This window comes from Somniosus microcephalus, unplaced genomic scaffold (assembly GCF_052327205.1).
Source record: "Somniosus microcephalus isolate GS21.2 unplaced genomic scaffold, FLI_Smic_1.0 unresolved_chr2, whole genome shotgun sequence".
Taxonomy (NCBI): Eukaryota; Metazoa; Chordata; class Chondrichthyes; order Squaliformes; family Somniosidae; genus Somniosus; species Somniosus microcephalus.
Window position 1 is genome coordinate 11,225,476 of NW_028225180.1, and position 14,611 is coordinate 11,240,086.

The following is a 14,611-nucleotide window of genomic DNA, read 5'->3' on the forward strand; positions in this document are numbered from 1 at the left end:
CCCTCCCATTCCCCCTCCCCCTTCCCTCTCCATTCCCCTCCCCTCACCTTCCCACTCCCCCTTCCCTCACTTTCCCCCTCCCCTTCCCTCTCCATCCCCTCCCCTCTCCCTCCCCCTCCCCTCACCCCCCTCCCCTCTTCTCTCCCGCTCCCTCCTACCCTCTCCTCCCTGCCACTCCCTCTCCTCCCCTCAAGCCCCTCTCCCTCCCCCTCCCCTCACTTCCCACTCCCCCTTGCCTCACTTTCCCCCGCTTCTCTTCCCTCCCGCTCCACCCTACCCTACCCTCCCTGCCACTCCCTCTCCTCCCCTCAAGCCCCTCTCCCTCCCCCTTCACTCCCCTCCCCTTCCCTCCCCTCCAAGTTGCCCAGTCACAATACTCACCATGGTCCTCGTGGCAATTCAGCCAGCCTATGGCAGGCAGGGACACTAGATCCAGGAGCCCGGAGCCGATGAAGGAGCCAATCCCAGAGAAGAAGAAGAAGAGGCCCATTATGGCGCACTGCATAGATTTAGGGGCCTCTGAATAGGCAAACTCCAAACCTTCCCAAACACAACAACAAGAAAAATTACTGAGAATCCTCAGGGAAACAATCGATGTGGAAAACTGCCCAGGTACGTCCTGTCCGCAAAAAGCAGGACAAATCCAATCCGACCAATTACTGCCCCATCAGTCTACTCTCAATCATCAGCAAAGTGATGGAAGGTGTCATCGACAGATCTATCAAGCGGCACTTACTCACCAATAACCTGCTCACTGACGCTCAGTTTGCGTTCCACCAAGACCACTCGGCTCCCGACCTCATTACAGCCTTGGCCCAATCATGGACAAAGGAGCTGAATTCCAGAGGTGAGGCGAGAGTGACTGTCCTTGACATTTGACCGAGTGTGGCATCAAGGAGCCCTAATAAAACTGAAGTCAATGGGAATCAGGGGGAAAACGCTCCACTGGCTGGAGTCATACCTAGCACAACGGAAGATGGTTGTGGTGGTTGGAGTCCAATCACCTCAGCCCCAGGACATCGCTGCAGGAGTTCCTCATGGTAGTGTCCTAGGCCCAACCATCCTCAGCTGCTTCATCAATGACCTTCCCTCTATCATAAAGTCAGAAGCAGTCCATGCTCGTACGCAGCAAGACATGGACAACATTCAGGCTTGGGCTGATAAGTGGCAGGTAACATTCGCGCCCCACAGGCAATGACTATCTCCAACAAGAGCGAGTCTAACCACCGCTGCTTGACATTCAACGGCATTACCATCGCCGAAGCCTCCACTATCAACATCCTGGGGGGTCACCATTGACCAGAAACTTAACTGGACCAGCCACATAAATACTGTGGCTACAAGCAGTGTTCCCTGTAAGGTGCATGGCCGCCTAGTGCTCCAGCGAACCCGCCGGCATTTCAATGCAAAAACCACTTAAAGGGGCCACGCAGGGCCAAAAAAAAAATTACATAGGCTACAAGAGCAGGCCAGAGGCCGGGTATTCTGTGGTGAGTGTCTCACCTCCTCACTCCCCAAGGCACAAGTAAGGAGTGTGATGGAATACTCTCCACTTACCTGGATGAGTGCAGCTCCAACAACACTCAAAAAGCTCGGCACCATCCGGGACAAAGCAGCCCGTTTGATTGACACCCCATCCACCACCTTAAACATTCACTCCCTCCACCACCGGCGCACCGTGGCTGCAGTGTGTACCATCTACAAGATGCACTGCAGCAACTCGCCAAGGCTTCTTCGGCAGCACCTTCCAAACCCGCGACCTCTTCCACCCAGAAGGACAAGGGCAGCAGGTGCAGTGGAGCACCGCCACCTCCAAGTTCCCCTCCAAGTCACACACACCATCCTGACTTGGAAATATATCATCGATCCTTCATCGTCGCTGGGTGAAAATCCTGGAACTCCCTCCCTAACAGCACTGTGGGAGCACCTTCACCACACGGACTGCAGCAGTTCAAGAAGGCGGCTCACCACCACCTTCTCAAGGGCAACTAGGGATGGGCAATAAATGCCCACATCCCATCAATGAATAAAAAACGAAGAACTCTTTTGAATATGTGGGAAACGGATGGGGTGTGGGGGGTATGTTAAAGGCGCTATATAATTGTTGCCTCAGGCCAGATCTAGGTCAGATATCAGGAGGTTGGTTCTTTTCCCAGAGAACAGTGGACCTCTGGAACAGGCTGCCATATCTTGCGATGGATGCTGATTCACTGAATTCCTTCGAGCGAGATCTGGACCTGTTTCTGGCTGGGGTGGACATCACCTCTTACAGAAGGTAGGACCTGCAGGGGTTTGACGGCTAGAGTGATCTCTTGGTCTTGTTTCCATCACCTAGATAGGTTGAAGAGGAATTTCCCAGATTTCTCCCCCCCACCCCCAAATTGGCCTGGGATTTTTAGCTGGTTCGTCGCCTCTCTCAGGAGATCACATGGTTTCGGGTGGGGTAAGGTGGAGTGTATATAGCATTGCATGTGACCTATCTTGGCCTCATGAGGCAGCAGATTGACACCACATTTCGAGTTAGAGTTGGACGTAAAACCCCAGTGTTCAATATCTTGGAGCTGCTTAACCCTTTTTTTCTTCCTTTCCGATGTCAAGGATCGCAAGCTTCATCAACTCTTGGACACCAACGCCCCTCCGGAACCTTCTTCCCCTTCACTATCCTCTGACCCCCCTTCTCCCAATCTCACCCCCTGCCGTGTTTTCACTATCCCCTCTGACCTTCCACACTCTGACCTCGAACGATCAGTCCTCAGCAAATGCCTGAGCTTCATCCCCTTACACCCCCACCTCAATGAATTTCGAGCTCGGCACGATGTTGAGCTCTTTTTCCGCCACCTTCATCTCCGTGCCCACTTCACTGGCCAGGAGTCTTCCCCCCACACGACTGACCCTTTCTCCCGCTTTCAGAATTCCCGTTCTACTTGGACCCCTCCCCCTGGCCTCTTACCCTCTCTAGGTCTTTTCATCGCTAACTGCCGCCGTGACATCGGCCGTCTCCATTTCTCTGCTCCCCTCACTCACTCCAACCTACCTCCCTCTGAACTTGCAGCACTCCATTCTCTTAGATCCAACCCTGACATTGTCATTAAACCCGCTGACAAGGGTGGTGCTGTTGTTGTTTGGCGAACCGACCTCTACCTAGCGGAAGCTGAATGCCAACTCTCCGACACCTCCTCCTACCTCCCCCTGGACCATGACCCCACTACCGAACATCAAACCACTGTTTCCAAGACTGTCACTGACCTCATCTCCTCTGGAGATCTTCCCCCCGTGGCCACCAACCTCATAGTTCCCCAACCCCGCACAGCCCGCTTCTACCTCCTTCCCAAGATCCGCAAACAGGACTGCCCTGGTAGACCCATCGTTTCAGCCTGTTCTTGCCCCACGGAACTTATCTCTTCCTATCTCGACTCTATCTTTTCTCCCCTTGTCCAGTCTCTTCCCACCTACATTCGCGACTCTTCAGACGTCCTCCGCCACTTTAACAGTTTCCAGTTTCCTGGCCCCGGCCGTATCCTTTTCACCATCGACGTACAATCCCTCTACACCTCCATCCCCCACCAGGATGGCCTGAGGGCGCTCCGCTTCTTCCTTGAGCAGAGGCCCGACCAGTCCCCATCCACCACCATCCTCCTCCGCCTGGCTGAACTTGTTCTCACATTGAACAACTTCTCCTTTAACTCCACTCATTTCCTCCAAATCAAAGGCGTTGCTATGGGTACCCGCATGGGTCCTAGCTATGCCTGCCTTTTCATGGGATATGTGGAACACTTTTTGTTCCAGTCCTAATCAGGTCCCCTCCCTCACCTCTTTTTCCGACACATTGATGACTGTATCGGTGCCGTTTCCTGCTCTCGCCCTGAACTAGACAATTTCATTCACTTTGCCTCCAATTTCCACCCTTCCCTCACCTTCACATGGTCCATCTCTGACTCTTCCCTTCCCTTCCTCGACTTCTCCGTCTCCATCTCTGGGGATAGGTTATTGACCAATATTCACTACAAGCCCACTCACTCCCACAGCTACCTGGACTACACTTCCTCCCACCCCGCCTCCTGTAAGGACTCTATTCCATTCTCCCAGTTTCTCCATCTCCGCCGCATCTGCTCCGATGATGCCACCTTCCACACCAGTGCTTCCGAGATGTCTTCCTTTTTCCTCAACCGAGGATTCCCCTCTACCGTGGTTGACACGGCCCTCGACCGTGTCCTTTCTATCTCCCGCACTTCTGCCCCCACCCCTGCCCCTCCCTCCCAGAACCACGATAGGGTTCCCCCTGTCCTCACCTTTCACCCCACCAGCCTCCACATTCAATGGATCATCCTCCGTCATTTCCGCTACCTCCAAAGTGATCCCACCACCAAATGCATCTTCCCCTCCCCTCCCCTTTCAGCATTCCGTAGGGACCGCTCCCTCCGAGACACCCTAGTCCACTCCTCTATCACCCCCAACAGCCCTTCCCCTTCGCCCGGCACCTTCCCGTGCAAGCGCAGGAGATGTAACACCTGCCCTTATACCTTCCCCCTTCCCACTGTCCAGGGCCCCAAACACCCCTTCCAGGTGAAACAGCGATTTACTTGTACTTCTTGCAATCTAGTATACTGTATTCGCTACCCATGATGCGGTCTCCTCTACATTGGGGAGACCAAACGCAGATTGGGTGACCGCTTTGCGGAACACCTCCGTTCAGTCCGTCAGGGTGACCCTGAGCTTCCGGTCGCCTGTCACTTTAATTCACCGCTCCATTCCCACTCGGACCTCACCATCCTCGGCCTCTTGCATTGTTCCACGGAAGCTCAACGTAAACTCGAGGAACAGCACCTCATCTTCCGATTAGGCACTCTGCAGCCTTCCGGACTCAATATCGAGTTCAACAATTTCAGATCATAACCTCGGCCCCTATTACATTTTTACTTATATTTTTTATCCACACCTTTGCTTTGGTTTTTCCCTCCCCCCTCCCTTTCCTTTTTTTTCTCTCTCCCACATGGCAGCTGTCTCCCATTCTGCCAGCACATTTCACAGCTAATCTGGAGCCGTCTTTTGTCTCCACTAGTCCGATCACCATCGCGTCTCGTTTTGAATACCTCTTAATGTCTCTTCACTTCTCTTTTTTTCTCTCCCAGCCTGGCCTATTAACCTATTTCATTCCCTGCGCCTCTTTAGTCGTGATAAAGGGTTTTGACCCGAAACATCGACTCTATTTTCTCTCCACAGATGTTGCCTGGCCTGCTGAGTTTTTCCAGCATTTTCTGTTGTTATTTCGGATTTCCAGCATCTGCAGTATTTTGCTATCGTAACCCTTATAAATCACTGGTTAGGCCTCAGCTAGAGTATTGTGGACAATTCTGGGCACCACACTTTAGGAAGGATGTCAAGGCCTTGGAGAGGGTGCAGAGGAGATTTACATACCTTACGTAGGATTACATAACAGACAGAAAACAAAGAGTAGGGATAAACGGGTCTTTTTCAGGATGGCAGGCTGTGACTAGTGGGTAACCGCAAGGATCAGTGCTTGGACCCCAGCTATCCACAGTCTACATCAATGATTTGGATGAGAGGACTAAATGTAACATTTCCAAATTTTCTGATGACACAAAGCTAGGTGGCAGTGTCAGTTGTGATGAGGATGTGAAGAGGCTTCAAGGGGATCTCGACAGGCTCAGTGAGTGGGCGAGAACATGGCAGATGGAATATAATGTGGATAAATGTGAAGTTATCCACTTTGGTAGAAAAAAACAGAAAGGCAGAGTATTTCCTAAATGGTGAAAGATTGGGGAATGCAGATGCTCGAAGGGACCTGGGTGTCCTTGTACATGAGTCACTGAAAGTGAATGTGCAGGTGCAGCAAGCCATTAGGGAGGCAAATGGTATGCTGGCCTTCATTACAAGAGGATTTGAGTACAGGAGTAAAGAAGACTTACTCCAATTATATAGGGCCCTGGTGAGACCACACCTGGAGCTCTGTGTACAATTTTGGTCTCCTTACCTAAGGAAGGATATAATTGCCATAGAGGGAGTGCAACGAAGGTTCACGAGATTGATTCCTGGGATGGCGGGACTGTCGTATGAGAAGAGATTGAGTAAACTAGGCCTGTATTCTCTTGAATTCAGAAGAATGAGAGGGGATCTCATTGAAGCACACAAAATTATTACAGGGCTTGATAGGGTGGATGCTGGGAGAATGTTTCCCTTGGCTGGGGAGTCTAGAACCAGGGGCCACAGCCTCAGGATAAAGGGTTGGCCATTCAGGACTGAGATGAGAAGAAATGTCTTCACACAGAGGGTGGTGAATCTTTGGAATTCTCTACCCCAGAGGGCTGTGGAGGCTCAGTCATTGGGTATATTCAAAACAGCAGTTGATAGATTTCTGACTTGTAAAGGCATCAAGGGATATGGCGATAGGGCCGGTGAATGGATTGATGCAGAAGATCAGCCATGATCTCATTGAATGGCGGAGCAGACTCGAGGGGCCGAATGGCCTACTCCTGCTCCTATTTCTTATGTTATGCTCTTATACGGCACAGAAACAGGCCATTTGGCCCAACCAGTCCATGTCAGCGTTTATGCTCCACTCGAGCCTCCTCCCATCCTTCCTCATCTAACTCTCAGTGTAACCCTCTATTCCCTTCTCCCTCGTATGCTTGTCCAGCCTACCCTTAAATGCATCTATACTATTCGCTTCAACCACTCCCTGTGGCAGCGAGTTCCACATTCTCACCACTCTCTGGGTAAAGAAGTTTCTTCTGAATTCCCTATTGGATTTATTGGTGACTCTCTTATATTGATGGCCTCTAGTTATGGTCTTCCCCACAAGTGGAAACACTCTCTCTGGATCCACTCTATCAAAACCTGTCATAATTGTAAAGACCTCTATTAGGTCACCACTCAGCCTTCTTTTTTCAAGAGAAAAGAGACCCAGCCTGTTCATCCTTTCCTGATATGTATACCCTCGCATTACTGGTATCATCCTTGTAAATCTTCTCTGCACCCTCTCCAGTGCCTCTATATCCTTTTTATAATATGGTGACCAGAACTGTACGCAGTGCTCCAAGTGTGGTCAAACCAAGGTTCGATACAGGTTTAGCATAACCTCCCTACTTTTCAATTCTATCCCTCTAGAAATAAACCCGAGTGTTTGGTTTGCTTTTTTTATAGCCTTGCTAAACTGTGTCGCAACTTTTAGTGATTTGTGTATTTGTACTCTGAGATCCCTTTGTTCCTCTACCCCACCTAGACTCACACCCTCCAAGTGATAAGTGACCTCCCTATTCTTCCTACCAAAATGTAATACCTCACATTTAGCTGTGTTGAACTTCATTTGTCAATTATATGCCCAGTCTGCAAGTTTATTAATGCCCTCCTGTAATTTGTTGCAATCCTCCTCAGTATTGACTAGCCCCCCCAAAATTTAGTGTCATCTGCAAATTTAGAAAATGTGTTTTTGATTGCAAAGTCTAAATTGTTAATGCAAATTGTGAACAGCATTGATCCCAGCACTGATCCTTGTGAAACACCACTACCCACCTTCTGCCACTGTGAATAGCTGCCGTTTACTCCTACTCTCTGCTTTCTGTCCTGAAGCCAGCCAGCAATCCATTCTGCTAATTGTCCCCTGACTCCGCATTCTCTGACCTTGTTCATCAGTCTATTTTGGGGTACCTTATCGAAGGCCTTTTGAAAATCTAGATAAATTACATCTACTACATTACCCTTGTCTACTCTGTCTGTTACCTCTTCAAAAAATTCAATGAGGCTGGTCAAGCAAGACTTTCCCTTTTGAAATCCATGCTGACTATTCATGATTATACTTTTGGTTTCCAGATGTTCTTCTATTTTCTACTTTAGTAGGGACTCCATTATTTTCCCTACCACCGATGTTAAGCTGACTGGTCTATAACTTCCTGGACATGTTCTATCCCCCTTCTTAAATATAGTTAGTACGTTAGCTATCTGGCAGTCCTCTGGCACTACACCTTTTTCTAACAAATTAATAAATATGTGTCATAATGCCTCTATTATCTCTTCCCTAGATTCTTTTAAAATGAGAGTTTTATCCTCTCAGTTTGATTAGTTTATTTAATATATCGCCTCTTTTTATTTTAAATGCACTTATCACATTACTAATCTCATCATCCAATGTCATGTCCACCTGTTCTATCTGAAGCAAAATAAATATTTAATATTTCTGCCATCTCTCTATCGTTATCTGCAGTTGTACAGGGCCTTGGTGAGACCACACCTGGAGTATTGTGTGCAGTTGTGGTCACCTTATCTGAGGATGTTCTTGCCATGGAAGGAGTGCAGCGAAGATTCACCAGACTGATACCTGGGATGGCAGGAATGACGTATGAGGAGAGATTGAGTCGATTGGGCTTATATTCGCTAGAGTTTAGAAGAATGAGAGGGGATCTCATCGAAACCTATAAAATTCTAACAGCACTAGACAGACTGGATGCAGGAAGGATGTTCCTGATGGTGGGGGAGTCCAGAACCAGGGGTCACAGTCTAAGGATAAGGGGTAAACCATTTAGGGCTGAGATGAGGAGGAATTTCTTCACCCAGAGAGTGGTGAACCTGTGGAATTCTCTACCACAGAGGGCGGTGGAGGACAATTAATTAAATATATTCAAGAAGGAGTTAGGTATATTTCTTAAGGCTAAAGGGATCAAGGGATATGGGGAGAAAGCAGGGACAGGGTACTGAATTTGGATGATCAGCCATGATCTCATTAAATGGCGGAACAGGCTCGAGGGGCCGAATGGCCTTCTCCTGCTCCTATCTTCTATGTTTCTATGTTACCCGTGGTATTATCCTGTCCATTCCTTAATTGCCCTATTCCCATCCCAACCTTCCTTTTTTTATTGATGTGTCCGTAAAATATTTTACTATTTTGTTTTATGTTCCTTGATAATTTAATTTCATAGTTCCTCTTTGCCTTCCTAATGTTTTTATGACTTTTCTCCTAATCTCTTCATATTTACCAGAATGGTACCAGGCGTGAGGGACTTCAGTTACGTGGAGAGACTGGAGAAGCTGGGGTTGTTCTCCTTAGAGCAGAGAAGGTTAAGGGGAGATTTGATGGAGGCGTTCAAAACCTTGAAGAATTTTGATAGAGTAAATAAGGAGAAACTGTTTCCACTGGCAGGAGGGTCGGTAACCAGAGGACACAGATTGAAGGTAATGGGTAAAAGAACCAGAGGCAGCATGAGGACGGAAATGTTTACGCAGCGAGTTGTTGTGATCTGGAACGCGCTGCCTGAAAGGGCTGTGGAAGCAGATTCAATAATAACTTCAAAAGGGAGATTGGCTAAATACATAAAAAGTAAAAACATTGCAGGGCTATGGGGAAGGGTTAGGGAGTGTGTGGGACTAATTGGATAACTCTACCAAAGAGCTGGCACAGGCACGATGGGCTGAATGGGCTCCTTCTCTGCTGCAGCTTTCAATGATTCTATGTTCTAGAGGGTTATCTGTTGAGGATCCTTGGAATTGAAGATCTTTAACCCTCATCTGTGATTTTGTTATCTCTAGACTTGACTATTCCAACGCTCTCCTGGCCCACATCCAGTCTTCCACCCTCCGTAAATTGAGCTCACCCAAAACTCCGCTGCCCCGTGTCCTAACTCGCACCAAGTCCCGTTCATCCATCACCCCTGTACTCGCTGACCGACATTGGTTCACGGCCCAGCAAAGCCTCGATTTAAAAATTCTCATCCTCCTGTTCAAATCCCTCCAAGGCCTCACCCATCCCTATCTCTGTAACCTCCTCCAGCCCTACAACCCTCCCTATCTCTGTAACCTCCTCCAGCGCTACAACACTCCCTATCTCTGTAACCTCCTCCAGCCCTACAACCCTCCCTATCTCTGTAACCTCCTCCAGCCCTACAACCCTCCCTATCTCTGTAACTCCATCCAGCCCTACAACCCTCCCTATCTCTGTAACCTCCTCCAGCGCTACAACACTCCCTATCTCTGTAACCTCCTCCAGGCCCGACAACCATCCCTATCTCTGTAACCTCCTCCAGCGCTACAACACTCCCTATCTCTGTAACCTCCTCCAGCCCGACAACACTCCCTATCTCTGTAACCTCCTCCAGCCCCTACAATCCTCCCTATCTCTGCAACCTCCTCCAGCCCCTACAAGCCTCCCTATCTCTGTAACCTCCTCCAGCCCTACAACTGTCCCTATCTCTGTAACCTCCTCCAGCCCCTACAAACCTCCTATCTCTGTAATCTCCTCCAGCCCTACAACCCTCCTTATGTCTGTAATGTCCTCCAGCCCCTACAACCCTCCCTATCTCTGTAAACTCCTCCAGCTCTACAACCCTCCCTATCTCTGTAACCCCATCCAGCCCTACAACCCTCCCTATCTCTGTAACCTCCTCCAGCCCCTACAACCCTTTCTATCTCTGTAACCTGCTCCAGCCCTAAAACCCTCCCTATCTCTATAACCTCCTCCAGCCCTACAACCCTTCCTATCTCTGTAACCTCCTCCAGCCCTACAACCCTCACTATCACTGTAACCTCCTCCAGCCCTACAGCCCTCCCTATCTCTGTAAGCTCCTCCAGCCCTACAACCCTCCCTATCTCTGTAACCTCCTCCAGCCCTACAACCCTCCCTATCTCTGTAATTCCTCCAGCCCTACAACCCTCCCTATCTCTGTAACTCCGCCAGCCCTACAACCCTCCTTATCTCTGTAACCTCTTCCAGCCCCTACAACCCTCCCTATCTCTGTAACCTCCTCCAGCCCCTACAACCCTCCCTATCTCTGTAACCTCCTCCAGCCCTACAACCCGCATTATCTCTGTAAACTCCTCCAGCCCCTACAACCTGCCCTATCTCTGTAACGTCCACCAGTCCCTACAGCACTCCCTATCTCTGTAACCTCCTCCAGCCATACATCCCACCCTACCTCTGTAACCTCCTCCAGCCCCTACATCCCAACCTATCACTGTAACCTCCTCCAGCCCAGAACCATCCCTATCTCTGTAACCTCCTCCAGCCTCTACAACCCTCCCTATCTCTGTAACCTCCTCCAGCCATACAACCCTCCCTATCTCTGTAACCTCATCCAGCCCCTACAACCCTCCCTATCTCTGTAACCTCCTCCAGCCCTACAACCCTCCCTATTTCTGTAATTCCTCCAGCCCTACAACCCTCCCTATCTCTGTAACTCCTCCAGCCCTACAACCCTCCTTATCTCTGTAACCTCTTCCAGCCCCTACAATCCACCCTATCTCTGTAACCTCCTCCAGCCCTACAACCCTCCCTATGTCTGTGACTCCTCCAGCCCCTACAACTCTCCCTATCTCTGTAACCTCCTCCAGCCCCCTACAACCCGCCCTATCTCTGTAACCTCCTCCAGCCCTACAACCCTCCCTATCTCTGTAACCTCCTCCAGCTCTACAGCCCTCTCTATCTCTATAACTTCCTCCAGCCCTATAACCCTCCTTATCTCTGTAACCTCTTCCATCCCCTACAACCCTCCCTATCTCTGTAACCTCCTCCAGCCCCTACAACCCTCCCTATCTCTGTAACCTCCTCCAGCCCTACAACCCGCATTATCTCTGTAAACTCCTCCAGCCCCTACAACCCGCCCTATCTCTGTAACGTCCACCAGTCCCTACAGCACTCCCTATCTCTGTAACCTCCTCCAGCCATACATCCCACCCTATCTCTGTAACCTCCTCCAGCCCCTACAACCCTCACTATCTCTGTAACTGTAGTGTCCGTGTGTAGATAAAGACACGAGTTGGTTCATAGGTATTTACTAAGCAAGTCTGGGGGGGGGGGGGGGGGGGGTTTCTAAAGGATATACACAATACACAGGCTTATATAGCCCAAGTGGCAATTACCGGCATTACGCACACCTGGGGCTCTTAAAGGCACATACACCATAATTGCTCTTAAAGGCACCTACACCACAATTCCTCCCCTTCTAGCTAACTAGTACATCATATTTTAAGTAATTATTAATTACATGTTATATGCAAAATAATATACATTGCTGCATTAATTAATTATAAGTTAGTCTCTCAGGAGGCTTCCTGACTCGGTCCGGATAACGCCTCGGGGGTGTAGTAGTTTCTGGTGGTGTAGTAGGTTCTTCTGGCAAGGCTGATTCGGCTTGAAGGCCAGTGTCGGGTTCATCGGGCTCCAGTATCACCGGATCGGAGATAGATATGGGTATCTCTACTTCATCGTTAGATGTATAGCGTGGTGGTGTAGGTTGTCCCTTTTCGGATGACTTGATGATTTGGTCAGCATGGCGCCTTATTATGCTGTCTCCGATGTCCACGGTATACATCAGTGGTCCTAATCGTGTGCAGGTAGTTCCAGGCTGCCATTTCTCGGTACGGTAGTCCCGGGCCAAAACCGGTTGGCCTATCTGGAAGGCCCTAGTTGGCCTTTCATTCATGCCCTGAAACTGCCGGTTCTCCACGTCCCTTCGGATGTTGGGCTTGACCAAATCCAGCCGGCATCTTAGGTTTCTATTGTAGAACATCATGGTGGGAGTTTGGTTAGTAACCATATGCGTTGCATTCCTATATGCAAATAAGAAGTTATCCACCTTGTGCTGAAGTTTTATGTCTTCATTACCCATGGCCTTGATGGCCTTCTTGAAGGTCTGGACAAACCTTTCAGCCAATCCATTGGTGGCGGGATGGTATGGGGCGGACGTGTAGTGCTTTACGCCATTGTTCTTTAAGAACTTTCTGAATTCTTCGGACACAAATTGCGGTCCATTATCAGAACATATCTGCTCCGGCAGCCCATTCCTGGCAAATATGGTCCTTAATACTGTGATGGTTTTTTCCGTGGTGGTGGAGGACATCTTTATTACCTCCGGCCACTTGGAGTGTGCATCAACTGCGATTAAGAACATTGAGTCCATAAATGGACCAGCAAAGTCGATGTGCACCCTTTGCCAGGGAGATGAGGGCCACTCCCATGGATGTAGAGGGGCCTGTGGCGGAGCATTTTGGACCTTCTGGCATCCTAGGCAGCTCTTGGTCATGTCTTCGATGTCTCCATCGATACCTGGCCACCATACAAACGCCCTAGCTATGTTCTTCATTTTCACTCCACCCAGATGCCCCTCGTGAAGCTCCTTTAGCACTTTATCCTGGAGTTTGGGTGGAATCACCACTCTGGATCCACACATCAAGGTTCCTCGGCACACTGACAGCTGTTCTCTTCTTTGCGAGAATGCTGGCAACAGTGGTTCGCCATGTGCTGGCCATCCCTTCACTGTTAAATCGTAGACCCGTGAGAGAGTAGGGTCATTTCTTGTCTCCCTTTCAATGGCAGAATTTGTCACCGGTAGACATTCCACTATGGTAGAGTGGAATATCTCTACTGGGTCTACTGTAGGTGCCTCTTCTATCGTTGGCAACGGTAGGCGTGATAAACCGTCAGCATTCCCATGCTGTTTTGACCCTTTGTATTCAATGTTGTATTGGTGTGCCCCTAGAAAAAGGGACCACCTCTGTAGTCTTTGTGCCGTCATAATGGGGACACCTTTTTTTAGGGTTGAATATGGAGATGAGGGGTTGATGGTCAGTCAGCAAGGTAAATTTTTGTCCGTGTAGGTAATGGTTGAATTTCTTCACTCCCCATACCAGGCTGAGTGCTTCCCTGTCTATCTGGGCATAGTTACGCTCAGCTGAGTTCAATGAGCGTGACGCAAAAGCTATCGGCCGTTCCGAGCCATCACGGAATCTATGGGACAATACCGCTCCTATGCCGTAAGGGGATGCATCGCACGCCAGTCTGATTGGTAGTGATGGGTTGTAATGAGCCAAAATTTTCTCGGATGTGATTAAGTCTTTACATTTATGGATGGCACGTTTACAGTCTTCGTTCCATTTTCAAATCACTCCTGTCTGTAGAAGATCATTAAGAGGGTGTAGAATAGTTGATAAGTTCGGTAAAAATTTATGATAGTAATTTATTAATCCCAGGAATGACCTTAATTGTGAAACATTTTCAGGTGCTGGGGCTTTTATAACTGCTTCAATTTTTTCAGGTGACTTATGCAACCCTTCCTTATTAATTATGTGGCCACAATATGATATCTGATTTTGGAAAAATTCGCACTTGGGGCGATTTGCTCGTAGGCCCCGTTTTTTCAGCCTAGTGAGCACCTGCTCCAAATTGGCAAGGTGCTCGTTGTCATTTTCTCCTGTTATAAGGATGTCGTCTAGGTAGCATTGAGTCCCCGGAATCCCTTGCAGGACTTGCTCCATAGCTCTTTGCCAGATAGCTGGAGCTGATGCTATTCCAAAAACCAGTCGATTGTACTGGTACAGGCCTTTGTGTGTGTTTATTGTGAGATACTTTTTAGAGGTCTCTTCAACCTCCATCTGTAGATATGCCTGTGCCAAGTCAATTTTTGTGAAACGTTTCCCTCCGGATAGTGAGGCGAAAATATCTTCTATCCTCGGAAGAGGATACTGTACCGTGTGAAGGACCGGGTTTACAGTCACCTTAAAGTCCCCACAGATGCGAATTTTTTTCTGTTCCTCAGAGTTATTTTTCAATGTTTTTTTCATGACTGGAACGATGGGTGTTGCCCATTCGCTCCAATCTATTTTGGATAAT

The 14,611-nt window shown here is 49.0% G+C and overlaps 2 protein-coding genes across 2 annotated transcripts in view; both read right to left on the reverse strand.

Annotated features, from left to right (window-relative positions):
• The window catches only part of LOC147092098 (AMP deaminase 3-like), a 997,179-nt gene that overhangs the window by 651,273 nt on the left and 331,295 nt on the right, over window positions 1-14,611 (reverse strand). The window lies entirely within an intron of this gene.
• Window positions 1-14,611, reverse strand: part of LOC147092111 (solute carrier family 15 member 4-like) — a 166,540-nt gene that overhangs the window by 1,782 nt on the left and 150,147 nt on the right. Inside the window, exon 7 of the mRNA XM_085976382.1 lies at window positions 382-540. Coding sequence (XP_085832508.1) covers window positions 382-540 — 159 coding nt within the window. The remainder of the gene's footprint in view (window positions 1-381; window positions 541-14,611) is intronic.